The sequence below is a fragment of the Notamacropus eugenii genome, chromosome 3 (assembly GCF_028372415.1).
Source record: "Notamacropus eugenii isolate mMacEug1 chromosome 3, mMacEug1.pri_v2, whole genome shotgun sequence".
Taxonomy (NCBI): domain Eukaryota; kingdom Metazoa; phylum Chordata; class Mammalia; order Diprotodontia; family Macropodidae; genus Notamacropus; species Notamacropus eugenii.
The window spans coordinates 453807135-453829878 of record NC_092874.1 but is presented as its reverse complement, the minus strand read 5'-3'; the positions used below and the strand labels follow the sequence as shown (position 1 = coordinate 453829878).

The 22744-nt window shown below is 40.4% G+C and overlaps 1 protein-coding gene across 8 annotated transcripts in view; it reads left to right on the top strand.

Annotated features, from left to right (window-relative positions):
* MITF (melanocyte inducing transcription factor) overlaps nt 1-22744 on the top strand; it is a 258675-nt gene that overhangs the window by 119548 nt on the left and 116383 nt on the right. Inside the window, exon 1 of one of the 8 annotated variants that reach the window (XM_072598699.1) lies at nt 15792-16173. The exons of 6 other annotated variants lie outside the window; for them this stretch is intronic. In XM_072598699.1, coding sequence (XP_072454800.1) covers nt 16118-16173 — 56 coding nt within the window. In that variant the 5' untranslated portion in view covers nt 15792-16117. Of the gene's footprint in view, nt 1-15791; nt 16174-22744 lie in introns of those variants that run through there. One more of the 8 variants, XM_072598700.1, reaches the window with a different exon arrangement.

Below are 22744 nucleotides of genomic sequence, written 5' to 3'. Positions count from 1 at the left end.
ATAACGTGCTTCAGTCTGTATTCAAACAATATCAGTTCTTTGAATGTGGATGCTTTTTCATGAGTCCTTTGGGATTGTCTAGTTCTTCATCGTACAATATTGCTGTTACAGTGTATAACATTCTTCTGGTTCTGCTCATTTCACTTTGCATCAGTTCATGTAAGTCTTTCCAGGTTTTTCTGAAAGCATCCTGCTTGCCATTTCTTATAGCACAATAATGTCCCATTGCAGTCATGTACCATGAACCCTTTTTTGAGGCAGTAGAAGGTAAGTTTCTCAAGGACAGGGGATTCTTTCCCTTTTGTGTCCTCAGTACTTAGCACTGTGTCTCACACTTACTAGGTGCTTAATAAGTGAGTACTGAGTTGGTCTGTAATAAGTACTTATGAGTTGAATTTATGACTTCAATTATTTATCAGTTATTAATTATCATAAATATCTACTATGTGCAAATCATCCCAGGTGAAATACAAGGATAAATAAGATGATCTATACCTTCAGACAGGAAATCTTGCTTGCTATCTTCAAGGGTAGGAACCCAAGCAGCTTCCTTGTCTGGCAGAGGGAGTGTTCTAGGCATGGAGAACATCTAGTGCATAGGCATGGGCATGTGATGTAGGACATGGAGTCTTCTGGTACCTGAGGCACATAGAAATGGTTTATATTTGTTCTGTGTGGCCCCAAGCCAGGTCACAGAGGAAGATTTAATGTGGATTGGAGATCCTTTTTAACAATCCAGAAGTGGATTGAATTACCTTGCAAAAGTAGTGAGGCAGAGACTCTCTTGCCAGGGGTCTTTGCGCTAAGACTGATTGGGCTCTTCTCAGGTGTGTCCAGGTGACTGGGGAGGTTCCTCCCATCTCTGAAATCCTGTGTGTGAGTCCTGGTTCCAAGCCCGGGGAGCTATCCACGGTGCCTCCCTGCATCTGACAACCAATATTTTTAATGAACTGCCTATCTTAGCATATCACCATTAACATATTTACGATCCTTTGATTGTAGACAAAACCCCCCAGAGTGTGAATTAGATGGAAATTTATGATGTATATGGTGTTTGTTATGAATATGATTGATTGCCTATTAATCAACCAACAGGAAGGGGTTTTATATGTGCACATTTTTTCCCCTTCATTTTCTAAATCCTCTTTGCTGAGTGCAACTGAAACAGGATGTCATTAGTATAAGACACAAGCACTGGGGGCTCTTCAGTATCTTTTTGGAATTTGACTTCCAGCAGAAACTTACCGTTAAAAGTTGGGATACTGAGCATAGTAAGATTGGAGGTGGCATTATTATTTGTTCAGTAAGATGCATGACCTCTCAACAGAATTCATGAATCTATGTATGCAGCTCAGTATATGAATTAACAAATGAAAAAAACATACATTCAGTGCCTACAACATGCCAAGTGGTATGCTAAACACTGAAGAGACAAATTTTAAAAATCAGCCAGCCCCTATTCTCAAAGAGCTCACATTCAAATACAGTGAGCTAACACATATTGGAGGGTTCAGCTGCAGGGCAGATGGAAAGGCCCGAAGGTCCTGAAGGTACAGTAACAGAGCAGATGGCAATTCCTGGGGATTTGGATAGGGCAACTGGTAATTTTAAGAACCTCAAACTTGTCACTTTAAGACAGGACCCCATGGACCATCTGGTCCAGTTATTTCATCTTTGACATTGGTGCTGAGTTCTTTGTTTTTTGTTTTGTTTTTTTTTTGTACCAAGTATAAAAAAAAATTGATTGATCAATAGAAGAGATTTAGGTACACAGTGCACTGAAGCAAATATATGTAATATCTCAGTATTTGATTAACACAAACATCTCACCTCCTGGGATAAAGACCCATTATTTGATAGAAACTGCTGGGAAAATTGGATGGCAGTATGGAAGAAATTAGATTTGGCCCAACACTTCATACTTTATAGAGAGATAAACTCCATACGGGTGTGTGACCCAGATCTAAAAGGCCGCATCATAAACAAATAAAAATGTTTGGAGAAAAGGTATGATTATCCCCCTGTGATGCAAACCTGAGAAGCTTAAGCACATTAAGTCACCTTCACTTTCCTAAGGAAACCAATTATGACCCATGACTTATTTCCAACTGATTTTGAACCTCTTATGAACTCCACCATCCCCAGTCTCTGGTTGGTTCCATTGGTTCTACCAGTTGATTTCCTAGAGTGATTCTTTATTTTCTTTGTCCTAAGAGATGGCAGTGTGATATGGTAGAAGGAGTACTGGGTTTGTGAACAAAAGATTTGGGTTAAAATTTGCCATTAGTTCTTCCTGGCTGTGTGACTTCTCTATGCCTGAGGTGTCTTTTCTGTGAAATGAGAGGATGGGATGAGATGACCTCTAAAATCCCTCTGTCTCCACGGAACATTCATTAGGTGCCTACTGTGTATAAGGCAGTGGGTTTGGTGCTCTGGATATAAAGGCAAAACCAAAAAATAGTCCTTGGCCTCAAGGATCTTACATCTGACTGGGAGGATATAAGTAGAACATGTAGATGGAGGTCACATGTGAATGATAATTTGAGGGAGAGAAAGACCATGAAAGTGGTGGTGAGTGGGAGGCCAGGAAGGTGGCACCTGAGGTTGTTGTCCTTCATCTTGGAAGAGGACCAAAGTGACATCACCACGATAAAGTGAAATTTCATTGTGTCCGACTGTGGCTGATCAGACCAACACGAGCTCAGAATGCTCTACCACAAGTTAGGCACAGGTAGTCCATGTGAAGATGTGGGGTGGATACCCCAAATTTGTGCATCTTGTGTTTATTTTGTACTGTCTCAATTCTGCTTACTCCTTGTAGACAGAGACTGTTTCATTTTTGTGTTGGTTTTTCCACTGTCAAGTACACTGTCTTGCTACACAATAAGCATGTAATAAATCCTTATTGATTGACTGACAGAAGGTTTTTCAGGTTCCTCCCAGCTCTAACAATCTATGAATCTATGGGTTATACTTTGGAGTAAACTGAATTATTCACAGTATACCAGGTACAGTCAAATCTTTCTCTTTCTCTTTCTTTTTCTTTCTCTTTCTCTCCCTCTTCCCCCCCCCCCCCCCCACTCTGTATACAAGGGGGAGAATCAAGTTTTCTAGTATGTTTATTTTCAGTATTCGTCAGCAACAAATTGGCCTCCAGGGAATGACAGTGGCTTTTAGTTCTCTCTTTTCAGTTGTAAATAATTGCGTAGCATCTTTTAACTATCATTTGAATTATTTTATGTTAAATGTATTATATTTTAATATGATGGAATTTTAGAACCTTAGTGTACATTAAAGTAGTTAAAAACAAATCAATCAAAATGAAATATAAGGCTATATACGCCGTAAATATTAAGTGAATAGATACAGATATATCAAGTAGTTAAATGCCTGGTAGTTTGGGAGGGAGGGAACTAGCAGTTAGAGAGATCATGAAAAGCTTCAGGTGAGAAGGTGATGACTGAGCTGTTTCTTAAAAAAAAAAAAAAAAGAGAGAAACTGGGTAGTGGAGGTAAGGAAAAAGCTAATTTTAGGGCTATGGGATGACCAAGACAAAGGTCCAGAGACATGGGAGATGGAGTGTCAGATGTGAGAAGCAGAGAAAACGTGTTGGGTAGAATCACAAAAGGTAGGAATAGGGGTGACAGTGTCCAGGGATCTAGGAAAGATAGGTGGAGGCCAGTTCTTTAAAAGCTTTAAAAGCTAACCTGGGGAGTTGATATTTTGTTTTTTTTTTCCCCCAGAGGCAATAAGAGCCACGAAGTTGCTTGAGTAGGAAAATCATGTGGTCAGATCTTTGTGTAGAGAAAATGACTTTGATACCAGTGTGTAGGATGGATCGGATTGGGGAGAGACTTAAGACTGGAGAACAATTGGGAGGCTGTTGAAACTATGCAGGTGGGAGGTGGTTAGGGCTTGGTCTAAGGTGGTAGCTGTGTGGGTAGAAAGAAGGGGTTGGATGTGAGAGATATTGTGGAGATACTTATTAGCTGTATGGGGCCAGGAAGAGAGAGGAGTCCAGAAAATGCCAAGATTATGAACCTGGAAGACTTAAAGAATGGTGCTACCTTCAAAGAAATTGGTAAGTTAGGAGGATGGGAGGCTTTGGAGAAAGAGAATGAATAGAGAGTTTGAGCTGTCTTCCACTCCTATTTCACTACATATCTGGATGTGACAGCGATGTGCAGTGATGCCAATGACATGCAAGCCAAGGCAGGCTCTACCAAATTGTAAAGGACAGGCTGTCCTTTGGTTGTCAGATTGTTATGAGCGAGTCTGATGAGGAGCGAGTCTCCATTTGTTTTCTGAGGGTCAGCCTGGCTCAGTTAGGATCATCACTGGTCTGTCTACAGGATGATAGATTTTTTTTGCCAAATCAACTCTCAAAAGACCTTCTATTAAGGTATAGAGAGGTAGGCACATCCACAATGAGGATATTATGGATGCTTCATGGGTACAGCTTTCCTCCCTCCCCTGCTGGTTTCTCTTTTCCCTTTCCATGTTTTCTTCTCCCATTAGATTGTAATGCTGCTTGAGGAGAGCTACCTTGCTTGTTTATATTTGAGTCCCTAGTGCCCAGGACAGTACCTGGCACACAGTATGCATTCGACAACAGCAACAGTGACAGCAACAATAACGAAACAGCAGTCCTCATAGCTAGCATTTATACTAGGTGCTAAGAACTTGCCAAACATGTCATCTGATCCTCACCAGAGCCTTGAGAATTTTATAGCTGGGGAAACTGAGGCAAACAGAATTTAAATGACTTGCCCAAGGTCACACTTTGGATCTGGCTCTTGCTGACTTCCAGTCCCAGTGCCCTATCCACTGTGCTACCTGATCTTGGTAGCCTTGATCCCCATGGCTGTAACTAACTCATGTCATCCTGTTTCCTGTCTAGTCCTTGTTCCATGTAGTTAGGAGTCTGTCTTACAGTGTTGGCCTTGATCTTTGTGGCTGTAGATTTCTCCCATGGGCTGTACCTCATTAATGACACCTCCAACACCAGGCATTGCACAGTTCTGAGGTCTCCCCAACATGATTCCTTCCCTTGCTCTCTCTAACCCACTCTTTAAGTACAGGTAGAAAGGATGAAACCTGCTCCTATGGCTTGAGGAAATTCAGTCTTTTCTAACACTCAAATAGGGTTGAATTGAAGATTAAGCTAATAAAATAGAGGTGGAAGAGATCTTAAAAGACCATCCAATCCAACTCTCATTTAAAAAAAATCTAGCATTTTATATTTTCCCCAATTACATATGAAAACAATTTTTGACATTTGTTTTTAAAAATTTGAGTTCCAAATTTTCTCTCTCCCTTCCCCTCCTCTTCTTTTTCCTTTCCTTCCCTGTTTCCCTACTTCCTTCTTCTCTCCTCCCCTTCCTGTCCCCATTGAGAAGGCAAACGGTTTGATATAGGTTATACATGTTCAACTACTCATTGTATAGATGAGCACACTAGGGCACACAGAGAGGTTAAGTGATTTGCCCAGGATCATCCCATTGGTAAGCACCAGAACCAGAATTTGAATCATAGTTTCCCTAACTGTACAGTCCAGAAAAAGTAGAGGAGCTAGCATTTGAATCCAGGTCATTTGATTCCAAATAAAATGTTCTTTCCATGGAAAAACCTGCCCCTCAAGAGAGACTGGAGTTTGATATGTAGACACCAGAATTATCTACTTAGAGGAGGGAATTGAGCCTAAGAGAGGCAACTGAGTGCCACAGTGGATAGAGTATTGAATCTGGAATGAAGAGGACTTGAGTTCAAATGTGGCCTCAGATACTTACTAGCTGTGTGACCTTGAACAAGTAAATTGCTTAACCACCTTTTGCTTCAGGTTCCTTAGCTGTAAAAATGGGGCTTGTCATACCACCCACCTTACAGAGTTGTGAGGATACAATGAGAAAATATTTGTAAAGTGCTTTACAAACCTTGAAGTGATACCTAAATGCTATTTACCATTATTATCATAATTATTATTTTTATTATTAAGGAGAAAAAGGATGAAGATAAAATCATAGATAACCCCTATACCTGAGGGGCAAGAGAGGGAAGAGGAACGTTTAGAATGGACTAGGAAGGAGGGCTGTGACATGCATGGAGAACTAGGAGCTAACAGTGTTACGAAATCAAAGATAGTAGGGTCGAGGGAGTCAAGCATTGGTGGTAACAGAAAGGTCAAGGAAGATATGAGAAAAGGCCATTGGATTCAGCAATTAAAAGATGTCCTGGTGACCTTGAAGAAAATGAATTCAGTAAAGTCGTGTGTTTGAAAACCACATGGCAAAGTTTTGAAGACTGAATGGCCAATGAGAAAGTAGCAACAACAATTGTGGGTTACACTTCCTAGAAATGTAGCAATGAAGTGTAGGGAGAGGGAGAGGACAGTAGCTGGTTAGGATTGGCAGGATCCAGAGATTTTCTTAGGTAAGGGAAGAGGTAAGCATGTTTGTAGACAATGGGGAAGGGCCTAGTATATTGGTGGAGATTGAAAATGAGAAAAGGGATGACCAAACAGGGAAGGAGATGAGAAGGGAAGGAGTTAGGCCAAGACAATAAGTCAGAAGATAGTAAGAAAGTACCCAGCTAATCTTGGTGAATTCCAGTCACCCAGATTATGTGAATTTTATCCTTCAATAGGACAAGATCTGGTGGGTGTGATTAATGAGTCACTATCAATGATCTTTGTAAGGTCATGGAAAATGGAAAATTTACTCTAGAGTTTTTTTGTGCCAAAGTTTTTCCAGAACTCAGAAAAAGAGAAAGAAATGGAACAGCGAGCTTGACTTTGACTCCTGGCAAAATTCTAGAACATGTTATGAAGGGGATGTCTAGAGAACATGCAGGGGAAGAGGTGATGATCCACAAGAGCCAACATGACTCCATTAAACACAGATCATGCTACCTTTGTTTCCTTTTTTAACAAAGTTGCTAAATTCATTTCAGTTAAGCAAGTCAATGAATGAATCACACAATAAGCACATATTAAGCATCTCCTATATGCCAGGCACTGTGCTGAATGCCAGTAGATCAGGGAAATGATTTAGACTTAATTTATCTAGATCTCAGCAAAACATTTGGCAAAGTCTCTTATGCTAGCTTATGGAAAGTATGGGAGAGATGGTCTAGGGCAGAGGTGACAAACTAAAGTCCACTGACCCCCAGGGAACCAGAAGAACATGTAATTGGGAAATGTTTAACAAAAATCAATAAAAATATAATGCAACATAGATAATGTTAATTTGTGGCTTTCTAAGTCAGCATGAGGTCTGCAGGGACCATTTTCTATTTGAGTTTGACACCACAGCTCTAGGCAATTATACTATGGGATAGATTTGTAATTGGTTGAATTCCCAAGTCTCAAAGAAAAAAAGCCATTGATGGTTTACTCTCAGGTAGAAGGAGTTCCCCAGTAGATTTCCCCAGGAGATTATGCTTTGTCCTTATGCCATTTCACATTTTTTAGTCAATGACCCAGTAAAGGTGTCAAGGGTATCAATTGTGCTGGTGGATGACCCAGAGTTTGTAGGGATAGCTAACACACCATGGAAGATGATGAGGATCACTTTGTTGGGTCTATAGCATTGGACCTGATCTAATAATGTGAAATTTAATTGAGATACATGTGAAGTGATACCCATGGGTTTAAAAAAATCTACCTCACAAGTACAAGATGAGAGTGGATAGATTCATCAGAAAATGAATTGGGGCTTTCAGTGGATTGTAAGCCCCATATAAATCCGTGGTATGACATGGCAGCCAAGAAAATGGTTGTGATCTGAGACTCCATTATAAGATGCATTACCTGCAGGAAAAATGGAGTGACAGATGCTCTCTGTTCTCTGCCCTACTCAGCCAGTATTTGGATTATTGTGTTCACTTCTGGGCAGCACGTTTCAGGCCAAACATCACACTCTTCTGAATGCTATCCCATTTCCCAGCTAAGATAGTTAAGGGCTTCAATCATGTGTTATATATAAATCAGTTAATGCAGCTGGGGATATTTAGCATGGAGAAGATGAAGCTAAGGGATGAGGGAGGACAAGGTATTCTTCTTCTAGGATTTGAAAGCTTGGAGATACAGAGAGAAAAATTAAAAGGTCATTGACCCCAAGAAGCTCACATTCAGTTGTAGGAAACAAAGAATGTTGATTCTCACATAGAAAACAACATGTGGGCAGATCATTTAAGTGAGGGATTCAGTGAAATCTTCTGGCAAGGTAGGGACAGGGCACTCATGGACTGAGACTAGGACCTCTTTATCTTCTGCGTCCAGAACAAAGTAGTGGAAGATGGGAGATCGCAATTAGAAGGCCCAGTAGAATAAAAATCAAAATCAAAGTATAATTATAACTAGCATTTGTATAATGCTTCAAGGTTTGCAAAACATTGTATATATAATAACATTTGATTCTCATAACATCATGAAGTAGGTGTTATTATCTGTTTTATAGAAAAATAATAGTGATAGCTAACATTTATATAGTGCTCCCTAGGTGCCAGGCATTGTACTAAACTCTCTACAGTTATTATCTCATTCGATCCTCACACAACAACCCTAGGAAGTAGGTGTGATATGCCCCATTTTTACAGATGAGAACACTGAGGGCTGAGGGAGATTCAGTAATTTGCCCCAAGTCACACAACAGTCTTTTCAGTAAAGAAAAGTTGGATTCAGCTGCTGAGAGAGGGGTTTGCAGGTGAAATTGAAATTAACATCCTGAGTTCAGAGGCTGTTATTTATTTTGGTGTGTGTCTTCACTGCTGGCATAATGCATGGAACATGGTTGTTGCTGTCATTCAGTCATGCCTGACTCTTTATGACCTCATTTGGAAGTTTCTTGGCAAAGATGTTAGAGTGACTTGCCATTTCCTTCTCTAGCTTATTTTATAGAGGAAGAAACTGAGGGAAACAGAGTTAAGTGACTTGGCCAGGGTCACACAGCTAATGTCTGAGGTCAGATTTGAACTCAGGTTTTCATGACTCCACATCCTGAATTCTATCCACTGTGCCACTTAGCTGTCCTTGGAACATGGTGGCCACTTGATAAATATTTGTTGGATTGAGGTGTATCGTATTGTAATTAAGAATCTCAGATGTATTGAGACTAACTCTGGGGGAGTAAACTAACTTTTAAAAAGTCTTGAAATCTGGTATAGATATCAAGAACAGCGTGGTTGATATGTCCAGGATGTGTACTACATTTGGATGACTTTCATACTCCTAAGCTGCCCGGGTTTTAATAAACTGAAATATGCTGAGTTATTGTTTATTGTGTTCCCTTTGGCTTTTTAAATTACTCCATTGCAAGTGAATTCCAGATAAAATAATGAATAGGTGTTGAGTGCTAATTTTAAAAAGCACAGACATCATAAAACACCCCCAATCCTTTAATCACAAAGTCTGCAAAATCCTATGTGGGCCCAGTCTATGCTCATGGTGACAGCCTTATCTTTTTTCTAGTTGTTTACCTAGATAAAAAGGTAAATTGCATTTTGCAAAACTTCTCATTTGAATTGCTTATCTGGCTGGCATTATCTCATGGCTGTTTCACTCTCCCTCCATGTTGTTTCACCTATTTGGCTGTCCTCATAGATTGTGGTCTACTTATTGCAAATATTATATCACTCTTTCCTGATAAAAAGTCCAGTGTGCCATGAACGCCATGGGGAAGGTCTCTTTTGAAGTGGAAAATAAACAATGTTGAGAGATAATGGCCAAAATCGGTTTCTTTGGCTATCTGAATAATTGAGTTCATTTAGTACCCGTCTTCTTATTTCATTGCTTTCAACTTTTCTCTTCATCCTGAATTTGCAAGATGTTTTATGGAGAGAATTTCTGGATTTGACAATCCATTTGTTCCAGGAGGAAATGTGTATGTGCATGCATGTATATGTGTGTGCATTGTATATAAATCTGTATATTTTGATGCTAATCTCAGTATTTTATCATAGGATCATTGATTTTGAGCTGGAAGGTGTCTGGAAGGTTCAAGGACAGATAAGGGGATTGAAGCCCAGATGGTTAACTATCACGCCCAATGTCAAAGATGTTGTACGTTGCAGAGCTGTTGTTTTGTGTCCAAGTTCCTCTGGAGCCATGGGACATAGAAGATTGGAAGGTGCTTTTGAGCATTCCTTAGTCCAAACCCCCTCATTTTACAGATGAGGAAGTTAAGGCCCAGAGAAAGTGAAAAAATGTGTCCTTTATCACACCGGTAACTTAAGTGACTGAGCAGGAATTTGGATTTGGGCTATGGGATACCATGTGCATACCACCGTCAAAATTCAGTAGGTTTGAGGGCTAATTTGGTAAGAGCAACCATGGGAGGAGAACAGGTAGAATGGTTCAGATTTCCCTCTCAGATTTCTCCAACTGGTATGATTCTATCTATTGATTACTTTTGTTTTTGATATGTGTGTGTGTGTGTGTGTGTGTGTGTGTGTGTGTGTGTGTGTACGTGTACTGTTTAGCACAGTGCTGGGCACATCATAAGTCCTTAATAAATGCTTGTTGACTTGATATCACATGAGATTTTATTAATAAGATTTCTAGGACTGTGTGGAATGCACCCTCTGACAATCCACAGAAATGTGGTGGCTCTACCCTAGAAATTAATGATCTGATAGACTGACAATACAAAAAGGAGGGAAAACCCATTGAATAAGAGGTATGCCAGAAGAACACATTTTTAAAAAATAGAACATACAGCCATTGGCTCAATACATATTCAAGTGTAATTCCCCCAGAATTAGTGTTGCTCATTTTGTATTATGTCCAAGGCTACTGAGATGGGGGCTATATGTGAAAATCAAGAGAATAAAGGAAAATATTGCATTTTTTCCTGATTATGTTTGTAATATTAAAGTTTAAAGTCATTCAGAGCACAATGGAGAGGCTAAGATGGATTACCAATTAAGAATGGTGTGAGAGAGACATAAAGGATGTCATCCAATGGTGTGTGCGCCAAGAAAAAGGTGGGCTGGTCATGGAACAAGAGCCAAGAAATGGGAAATGGATAGTCTACAGCCTTCCTTGGTATCTGTGTAATGGCAAGAGGTCTTGGAATTGAGTCTTTGTTGAGGAAGACATGGAGATGAGCCCCGTGAGTTGTGAAGATGACGTGCTGGTCTTAACAACCTCTCACGTCTTTTTACCTTTAAATCTATGTTCCTATGCTCCTAAGATGTGGATGGCTTCTGTACCACTGGGAAGAGAACCCATATTAATGATATTAGAGAGCTATCAAAATACTATTTAAGTTATTTCAAAGTACTTTTTTTTTAAAATAAAGGATTTTGAAATAGGTTTGTTGTTATTCATTCATTTGCGATCCTTTGTTCACCCCATTTGGGGTTTTCATGGGAAAGATATAGTGGTTTGCTATTTAATCCTCCAGTGGATCCATTTTGTCCAGCCATCAGACTTTGTGACTTGCCCAGGGTCACACAGCTAGAAAGTATCTGAAGCTACATTTGAGCTTAAATCTTCCTGACTCCAGGCCTATCCTCTGAGCCACTGGCTACCTCTTTATGACAGTGATATGTTTTCCTCCTCAGTTGAGTTATAGGTTGGATTAAAAAAAAAGTAAAGATTTCTTTCTCTTTCTGAATGTAGTTAAGAAAACTATTGATTATTTCCTCTTAACAAGAATCAGAATCCCATTTTGCTCAGGTAGAGACTTGTCTATGACTTGGAGGATGGAATAGTTTTAAAAGTTCAGTGTAGGTTCTTAGAAAGTGACTTAGAAGCCTCATTGATTAACCTAGCTGATTTGCTGCTGACTGGTGGCAGAGGTAGCATTTGAACCTGTTTCCCTGACCCTTGGTCCTACCCTCCTTTTCATTAAGCTATCCTGTCTCTATATGGTTGGAGTAAGAAGTGCTACCACTATTAGCAATAGGTGACCCTTGGCTAGGATTTTACAAACAGCTCTGAACTACACTTTTGAGAGGGGCAGCTAGGTGGTGCAGTGGATAGAGCACCAGTGCAGGAGTCAGGAGGACCTGAGTTCAAATGTGACCTCATACACTTGACACTCACTAGCTGTGTAACCTTGGGCAAGTCACTTAACCCTAATTGCCTCATTGTGGTTCATCTCCAGTCATCCTGATGACTATCTGGTCACTGGATTCAGATGGCTCTGGAGGAGAAGTGAGGCTGGTGACCTGCCCAGCCCTCCCTCACTCAAAACAAAGTCAAGTGCAAGTCATGTCATCGTTTCTCTGATGGCATGGTCTTCTTCGGCAATGGACGATGGATTGGGGGTTGGAGACTTAGCCTTTGATATCAGTGACTGTGAAAACTCTCAGCTGATGAAATTATCAAAGGAGGTGGTCAGCACCTTCTCTGCAGCTTATTATTAAAGGGGCAGTGAGGTGGTGCAGTGGATAGAGCACCAGCCATGGAGTCAGGGAGATCCCAGTTCAAATGCAGCCTCAGACGTTTGCTAGCTGTGTGATTCTGGACAAGTCACCTAACCACAGTTGCTTCCAAAAAATTAAAAACAAACAAAAGAAACCTTACCTTGAGCACTGAGAGGCTAACTTACTTGTCTAGAGTAACATGGTTATTTTATGTCAGAGGTGAGACTCTAACCCTGATTTTTTGGATTTCAAGGTCAGCTCTCCGCTCCCTGTGCCAGGATGCCTTTCAAGGTCAATACTATACACACGGTTATCTCCTCCCTTTTTTTTCAAATGAAAAATACAGGGTAAGATCATAGACTTCTCCCTCGCCTTATAGGTGAGAAAACTGAAGCCCACAGTGGCTGAAATGATTTGCCCAAAGGCATACAGGTAGTAACAGAGTTGGCATGTGAATCTAGGTCCTTGAACTCTGAATCCTGTGTTCTTTTATGAATGAAGAACTACTTAGGACAGATGTGTGCAAAAGGTGTATTCAAAGTGTGTTTGATCCTGGCATCTGGAGACATTCCGGTGAATCTCGCCGACTTGCATGACCTTTGTCAGACGAACTGGCAAAGGGAAGCCTTGGTGATCTGCTTACTTTCTCTGTCAACAAGAACCCAGACTGGGAAGCTCCACCCAGCCCAAAGTTAGAAAATTCAAAATCATTATAGCAAAGTGCTTACTGAGATATCCTTAAAAGCAGTTGTGTTTTCCTACATGCCAAAAAAAAAAAAAAAAGAAAAGAAAAGAAAAAAAAGAAAAATGCTGATGGGTGTATATCTATTTGGGGGTAAACTGTCCAAGACTAAAGGTCACAAGATGGAGAATTCAGGCAATGTCATTGCCTAAACATGCCTGAGAAGAGCTTGGCACAAGATCATGTTCCATGATGGAATGACTAGAATTGCTCTCCCATTGATCCAGGGCCACCCAATGAGGGCCCAGAGAGGGGCTGGATTTTCCCCTTGTGTAAGCATGTCATAAATTACTGCTTCGGTGCCCTCAGTCCTACCTTAGGGACCCGTTAGTTAATCTAGTTTCCAAAAAAAAAAAAAAAAGTGTCTGGGCTTACACATGAGAAGAATATAGTTCAATAACATAGTAAAAAGCTGTGTCATGGATATAGTGCCCTGGTTTAGGGGGAGGAAGTAAAATATTAATCAGCCTCCTCCCCCCGTACCTATCTACCCTCATCCTTTTCTAGTGGCTATCTCTTGGTGTGACACTTTGCCAATTCAACTTAACAAGTTTTTATTAAGGATAACAGGATCTTTTACCTAGAGAAAGGACCTCCACAGCCATCAAATTCAACAACCTCATTTTATAGTCGAGAAAGAAATTGAAGACCAGGGAAATCCAGAGATTTGCCCGAAGTCACATGGGTGGTAAACAGCAGGATTTGAATCCAGGTCCTCTGACTCCTAAGCCAGTACTTGTTCCACTGTGTTAAACAGCTGGGATAAAGTGACTTAGTGCCTTCTTTTGTGTCTCTTAGGGGAAAATGACATGTGTGGGGGAAAAATATATATTATAAAGAAAATAGAGGAAAAAGAGAATATTCTGCCTCTTGATGTGATTCTCCACTGGCCACTTTAAGGTGGGGGCCTTTGGTTTACCTTCCTATAATTTCTCTTCTTTGTTTTTTTTCCTCTCTTCCTTCCCCCTCCTCTTTTGTGGTGCTCTGTCCCGATCCCTCTTGTTTTCCACTTGTTGATTTAGAATGAAGAGGAAGGAAATCATTTTGCCAAATGCAACATTATTTTAAATGCTTGTTGAAATAGATTCAGAGCCTTCATGGAGGGGATGGTAGAAGTTCTTTTCTTAGAAATATTCTGTTGTTGAAATTCTTTGAGATTGTAATTCAGGGCTTTTGCCTCATAAGATTAAGTCTTAGGTCATAGGATATAGCATTTGGGGGAATCATGGACACACAGCTTTAGAGGGGGAAGAGAGTTTTAAAGGTCATCTACTCCAATCCTTTTCTTTTACAGATGAGGAAACTGAGGCCTGGAGAGATTATGATTTGACCGAGGTCACTCAGGCAGTAAATGACAGATTCCAAGTTCCAACCCAGGTCCTCTGACTCCAGATCTGATAGTTACCACTTTTTGTGGTTTTCACCCTCACTTTTAGACCCCTTGCCAAGCAAGGCAACTTTTCTTCAATGTTTTAAACAATTCCTTTTGCACTTACTTGACATTATGTGAACTGTAGGGTGTTATTTGCCAAGATTGAAGTTGTGTTTACTGTGTTAAAGCAAATTCCTCTTTTATGGACATGCTTGGTAGTTGTTTAAAATTTTTGTTTGTTTTTACATTTGTACATTTAGAGCTTGTTAGGATGCAAATTTAGTACATTTACATATGTACTATTAATATTAACCCTCAAGGAAGGGTAGGTGGAGGGCTAATACCTCAGTTTAAGTCTTGACCCTGACACATGCTATTTGACTTTGGGTGAGTCACTTAACTTTGAATGTTCTGTCCTTTCTTTGCTTTGAGAGTTTTCTTGCCAAAGGACATCTTATATCAGTGAAATCAAAAAAGGCTATCTTTTATATAGTACTTTGAGGTTTGCAGAATGCTTTGCATGCATTATCTAATTAGATTCTCACAACAATCCTGTGGGGTAGATCCGCATTTTATAGATGTGGAAACAGAGGCTCGAAGGGTAAATGACTTGCCCATGGTTATGTAGGTAGTAAGTATCCAAGCTGGGATTTGAACCTAGAGTCTTCTCATCTCCAGATCCAACACTCTGTCTTTTGGTAGTCTTTCTATAAAGTATACACGATAATCAATTCTATAAGACATCTTAAGTGTGTGAACCTTGCCTCTTAGAAACTGCAGTGGACAGCTAGCAGCCCTGTCAGGTTTTGTTTTTGGGGTCCAGACATTAAGACTTTGAACAGTGCATATGATCAGAAATGGGGCGCTAATGTTTCTCTGCCCTAATGGTGAGAAAACAAGAACACTAAGAATAATAGTAATTAAAAAATCAATGAAGTTTGACAGACTCCTGGATTGCATTGAGGTACGGTAGAAAGAGGAGAGATTTGGAGTCAGGAGATAGAGTTGGAATTCCTGCTCTGCTGCTTATTATTAACATGACCTTAGGTGAGTTAATGAGCCTCTTTGAGACTCAGTTTCCCCATGTGTGAAACAAGGGGTTTGGACTATATGTCCTCTGAAGGACCTTCCAGATCTAAATCTGTGATCACCTTTAAATCTCCTGAAATGAAGAAACATTGTCCCCGCCCCCCTTTGCCCCTCCCTCCCCCCCAGCCATTCCACTGCAGTGCTAAAATTCAGCGGGATGTGAAATTAGCTTTGAAGTTCTGTAGCACACCCTCCCCCACATCCCCCACCCCAAGAGCTACATTGTAGCAGCTGCAGAGTGAAAGTGACCAGAATACCGTCTGGCCGTGTGAACTTGGATTTCTGCCCTTGCATTTTGGGGCTGCAGGCTCTTGGTGCAGCCTGGGGCTTTTTCTTCCCCCTTCAGGTATAGTAGGTGCTGGATTAAACAGGTCTGCTAATGCAGACAGACACCAGGGCACTGTTCAGGCGCAGAGCTGGGCCTGGATTGGCGTTGCCAGGGCCTTGGCAAGAGCCACCCCTAGTGACAGACACATCCCCTGCCAGAAGTTAGTTTGACTTTCACTATTCGCCAAGGGCTCGCAGAACACCTTTAAGGAAGGAAGATGGAGGCCCTGAGAGTTCAGATGTTCATGCCTTACTCCTTTGAAAGCTTTTGTCTGTAAGTGTCTGTAATTTATTTTAGAAATAATAACTGAGAGTACTTTTGCAGGAATAGTATGTTCAAAGTGGGGGTGGGGTAGGGGTGGGGGGAAGTGGATGGTGAGAGTTAAAAATACCAGAACTGTCACTTTGTGACTGGATCTTGACACAGATACAGCTGTAACCTCTGACAGCTGGATATGACAAAGGTAGCAACTTGAAACGTGGAAAAACAGAAACAAATAGGATCTTTCCAATACCTCCATAGTATTGTTTCATATACAATGCTGGTGTTAAGTTGATAAAAGAAAATTGTAACTTTCTGAGAAAGTGGCGGGGGGACACACAGTCTGAGGATTTCAGAGAGGAGCTGAGGTATTTTTTGCGTGGGCAAAAGTGGCCCTTGACTGTGGTAATGAGGGTACTTTATTGTAATGTCACCAAAATTTGCCCTTTTCAAAATGTGGACTTTTGTCTCTGGTTTTGACTGTGGAATGCTAAAATATTTACATGGATATACAAATTTTTTGCATCTGGTTAATGACTTTTCTCAGCTTGGGAAAAAAAATCAAAGGCATCCAATGTCAGAATGGTCTTTTTGGTGAAAGCCTGCATGTGTAGATTGAAGACTGCATGTTTAAACAAATCCTAAAATCTCTTCCCACTGAGAGCTTTGCCGACAGCTGTATTTCCTTCAGACATTTACCTTGATACTCAGTAACAGAAGCGACGATTGGGAAACTGTTCAGCAAGCCTGGGTCCCCCAGTGAATAGGCATTCAAGCAAATCAACTTATGCCATTTTATTAAGTCAAGACTCATGCAAAAGCCACCTCTCAAGCTTAATCATTATTTACTGAATGTTCTTGGGTCATGAGAGAGGTTTTGATTAAGTTGGGAAAGCTTTCTGTGCAGTAGCTTGTGAAAGCAGGCTTAAAGATAGGAAGAAAGATGGAAAAATACTAAGTGGGACAGCTCTATTTATAGACTTTAATTCTTAAACACACACACGCACACATACAACAAAAACGCTGAGATTTAATTAGAGGATAAAGTTGACCACATTTAGTGGCTGCCACAGAAAAGAATTCTCATTGTGAATTCTGACTCTTTTGCTTTAAAAAAAAAATTTCTGGTTTAGCTTTATTGCCAGTAGATTATCATGATCTGCCTCCCTCCCTTTTTAATAAAACATATGCTATTAATGAAGTATATTAGAAATCAGAATGGTAAAACTGGATTGTATGATTTACATACATGCACAGTTTTTAAAAGACATCATGGGTAATGGAAATTGTATTAGTCTGTTCAGAGACTGAGAGGTGATGCTTTGGGCAACTATACAGACTCTGTAGATCCCCTGAAAGAAGAATTTTTTCACTGGGATAATTCCTCTCCCCTGGGTAAGCAAGGAGCCCAATTGATTCCGCTCAACTTTTTGTTGTTTCTATTTTTTAATCATTGGCTGTTTTGAGCTAGATCGGCCAATCAGATGGCAGAATGGACTACAAAAAAATGCTGTGATGAATTTCAAAGTAGTTTTGGTGCAGCTAATGGATAATCAAGCTATAAATCCAATTTAAGTAAAATTTCCTAAATTTAATGTACTTTAAACTATATATGTGTATATATGAATATGTATATATACATATACACATGCATATATACACATATATACATACATGCACACACACACTCATATGTCTTGTAGAAGGCTTACCCAGGTAATGTGTTGACTAAAATATTGTAACCTTGACAATAGTTGCCTTTTTTTTTTCTTTTTAGATTGGACTTGTTATTTCATAGGGGATTCCCAGTGAGGAATCTCAATTCAGATCAGCACTTCCACTGCATCTTATAGTCTTAGATAATGGTTCTCAAACTTTTTGTTCTCAGGACCCTTTTATACTTTCATAAATGGTTGGAAGCCCTCTACCTACCCCTCACTTCCCAAATAGAGTGTTTGTATTTGTGGATTTTATCTACTGATATTTAATGTATTAAAAATGAAAACATCTTAGTATTTTTATGAAAGTAGTTTTGTCCTTGTAGAGCACCTGAAAGGATCTTCGAGATCTCTAGGGGTTTCCAGACCATACTTTGAGGACCATTGGTCTGTAGAGTTGGCTGAGGCACATACAGGTTAAATGACTTGCTGAAGGCCACACAGTCAGTATATGTCAAAGGAGGGACTTGAATGCAGGTCTTCCAGGCTCCTAGGCTGCGTCTCTAGTCACTCACTACATCTTGCTAACTCCCCTCTCTCCTCTTTAAAAAACTGTATTGTTACCAGACAATAGATAGCATTGTTATGTCATTATCACCATGGTGGAAAACACTAAGTCTCCCCTAATGAGGGTGATCAGGTTCAGTGCAAGAGACATGATGCTGCTGGTCCTTAACACCCTTATCAGTCTGGTTTTTAGCATAGTGTCTTCAATGGGTATTTCTTAGAGAGAAAAGAAGGTCCTGAAAGAAAATGTTAGACATAATTAAAGGCTATCCCCTCCCCCCATACTTGATAGTATTTTATTTTTTCCAGTTCCATGTAAAGATAGTTTTCAACGTTCACTTTTATAAGATTGCGAGATCCAAAATTTTTTTCTCCCTCCCCTCCCCCTTCCCCAAGACAGCATGCAATCCAAGGTAGGCTATACATGTGCAATCATATTAAACATATTTCCACATTAGTCATGTTGTAAAAGAAGAATCAGAACAAAAGAGAAAAATGATGAGAAGGAAAAAAAAGAGAGAGAAAAAAATTAGTATGCTTCGATCTACATTCAGATCCCATAGTTCTTTCTGTGGGTGTGGATAGCATTTAACATCACAAATCTTTTGGAACTGTTGTAGTGTTGAGAAAAGCTAAGTCTATCAAAATTGGTCACACAATGTTGCTGTTAAATATGTACAGGTTCTCCCAGTTCTGCCCATTTCACTCAGCATCAGTTCATGTAAGTCTAGGTTTTTCTGAAATTCATCGAGGAGGGCTATTTTAAAAAATCTTGGAGGGAGGAAGGTTAGTAGGAGGAAGAGTGGTCCAGATTTGTAATTTCATCTATATAGAGAACTGGTGTGGAAAGTCCCTCTACTTATGCAAATCAGCAGTCCTATTCTAATGTCTAGCCTTTGATAGTTGTTCAGGACACTGACTTGCCCAAGGTAACACAGTCCTTATGTGTCTGAGGCTAGTTCTTCTTGACTCCAAGGCCAGCTCTCAGGCATTCTGTGCTATTCCTGGAAAAAACAAACTCTCATTGTTACCTTTCTTGGCAGCCAGTACTAGAAGCTCAAAACATGTTTTTAAATCTTGAGATCAAAGGCTTGTAGATGAAGAGGTGGAAAGATTCTCTGAGTCTGGCTGCCTCATTTTACAGTTTAAGCAGCTGAAGGTCAGAGAAATGAAACAACTTCCCTGTGGTCTCATGAGTGGTAAGGGGAAAAGTCAGGATTCAAACCCAGGTCCTCCACTTTGGACACTTTCTACTGTACCACATTACTCTATAATAGGTCAGGGATCAAGAACCTGACATCTACTCATGTGTCACTCTCCTGTTATAAGATTGTATAGGTGAGAGTTGAAAGGAGACCTTCTAGGTCATCCAGTCTAAACTTATTCTACAGCTGGTGAAAGTGAGGCACCAAGAGAAGAATGCTTTCACCAAAGACCTTTGAGTATAAATAGCAGAGCTTGTATTTGAACCACCTGTCCTTTGACTCAGTGTTTGCTCCACCATACAGTGCCACTCTGTTAGTCTCCTTTAGGCCCTTAAAAGACGGTAAATTGATTGCAAATTGAAGTGTATTTAAAATATCTGATGTAGAAGTATATAGAATCTTTAGCAGTTTAATTTTTTTTCTTTCGTGTCAACCAGATTGCTCAGCAGAGCTTTTGGAAATGTAGCATTAGTTCTTTGAGCTAAGCTTCCACCTAGTTCATTTTCTCTGTGTTCCTTAAATGGCAGAGCCTGTAGCTAATATATTTGCTTCATTCATTCCTTCAGCCCTCACACATTTGTCAAGCACCTCTTCGGTGCAAAGCCCTGGGGATAGAGGCAAAAACTAAATTGTCCCTACCCTCCAGAATCTTCAATTTTATGGAATGTCCTTTCATTGCTCATCTTTTCTATGATGTTATGACAGACATCTTAGTGCAGTTAACGGTTACGGTTGTGTAATATCTCAGTCCCCAACTTGATAGGCAGTATGTATACCCATCACCCTGTGATAATGTAAATGAAGTGGAATGCCCTCTCTAGGGTCCCTTCCACCACACCTGGCACTTGCAGGTTGCAAGTTGGCTCTATGGGAAATGGGGAGAGGAATACAAGTTCAAAGGTAGTGAATGCATGAGTTTGTACCTCTAAAACAGTAGGTCACAAACTTCTACCTTTAATTTGTTGTTCACTTCAGTCATATCTGATTCTTTGTAACTCAGTGGACCATAGCATGCCAATACTATCCATGGGTTTTGTTTTTTTTTTTTTTTGGCAAAGATACAGGAGTGGTTTGCCATTTTCTTCCTTAAGCAAATAGAGGTTAAGAGACTTTGCCCAGGGTCACACAGCTGGCTAGTTTTTCAGACTGGATTTGAACTCAAGTCTTCCTGACTCCAAGCCCAGCACTTTAACCACTGAGCCATCTAGTTGCCTCCACTCTCCTTTAATAGTGAGTTCATAAATGTGACTAGCCCAAAACAAAGTAATAGGAAACCACTTGGCTCTATAGCAGGGGTACGCTCTCCCACAAGTACAAACAAGGTCAGTGGTAAGAGTGAATGGGCATATTAAGGACACTGTGGGTATGAAATACATGTAGTCAGGAAAATACATGTGTGCTACAAGGCCTCAGTGGTTTTTTTCTTCTCATGATGCTTTTATGTCCCTTCTGTCTGGGTACAGTGTCATTGCTGGGCAGCTTACTCTTCTGAATTTCTAGAACCTCCTCTCCTAAATTTGATTCCCAACTGCTGGGCCTAATTCTGTCTTGAATCCAAAGCTGGCTTTCTTTTGTGCTGCCAGTGGTCACTATCCGTGGAGCTACCTCTACTGCCATGAGTCTTGACCTGCTCCCTTCCTACCCCCTTGGGCCTGTTCCCTGATGGCTTTGATGTCTTCTGCTGCGTGAATAGCTCTGCTACAAAGCACCAGAACTCTTAGGATGGTGTGAAAGGAAGAAAGAAAATCTTCTTCCCCATTTTTACTGCCCCATGATAGTGGCACAAGGGAAAAGCCTCTCTCAAGGGTAAGGTTCTTCCTTTATGTGTCACTCTCTTCTTGACTGGGGTGGCTAGGTGGTATAGTGGATAGAGTGACAGTCCTGATATCATGAAGACTGTTCTTCCTGAGTTCGAATCTGGCCTCAGACACTTACTAGCTGTGTGTTCCTGCACAAGTCCTTTTTACCTATTTGCCTCAGTTTCCTTATCTGTTAAAAATGAGTTGGAAAAGGAAATGACAAACTACTCTTGTATCTCTGACAAGAAAACCCCCAATGGGGTCACAAAGTATCTGACACAACTGAAAAATGCCTGAATAACAATTCTTCTTCGTTGCCTAGGGTCACCCTCCACAAAGCTCTCCTTTTTTCATTGGCTTTATAGTTGGTGAATTAGCTTTTTAAAGGCCTCCAGGGTTACGGCTGATCTTTTGCCAGCCAATGACAGCCTGCCTATCTAATTACATCTTGAAATACTTCTTTGCACTCCCTGAAGGGAATATAAATTGTAGCCACGTCAACATCTCTTTATCTCTAGCAGGCCATCTCATCCATTGGTGTGCTGGTAGGTGAAAGTCAGTTGATCATGGGTGTCCTGATCAATTCCACCCTCTTCTCTATTATATACATAAAGATACGTATTTATAGTTTTGTCATAATTTCAATATTTATAGGGTTTTGTTTTGTTTTTTATTTTAATTTATTTATTTAACATTTAACATTCATTTTCACAAAATTTTGGGTTCCAAATTTTCTTCCCATTTGTCCCCTCCCTCCACCCCAAAACACCGAGCATTCTGATTGCCCCTATCACCAATCTGCCCTCTCTTCTATCATCCCTCCCTTCCCTTGTCCCCATCTTCTCTTTTGTCCTGTAGGGCCAGATAACTTTCTATACCCCATTATCTGTATTTCTTATTTCCTAGTAACAGGAACAGTATTCGACAGTTGTTCCTACAACTTTGAGTTCCAGCTTCTCTTCATCCCTCCCTCCCCACCCATTCTCTTTGGGAAGGCAAGAAATTCAATATGGGCCATATCTGTGTAGTTTTGCAAATGACTTCCATAGTAGTCATGTTGTGTAAGACTAACTATATTTCCCTCCATCCTATCCTGCCCCCCATTGCTTCTATTCTCTCTTTTGATCCTGTCCCTCCCCAAGAGTGTTGACTTCAGATTGCTCCCTCCTCCCATTGCGCTCCCTTCCATCATCCCCCCCACCCTACTTATCCCCTTCTCCCCCACTTTCCTGTATTGTAAGACAGGTTTTCATACCAAAATGAGTGTGTATTTTATTCCTTTCTGGAGTCAAGTGTGATGAGAACAAACTTCATGTTTTTCTCTCACCTCCCCTCTTTTTCCCTCCACTAAAAA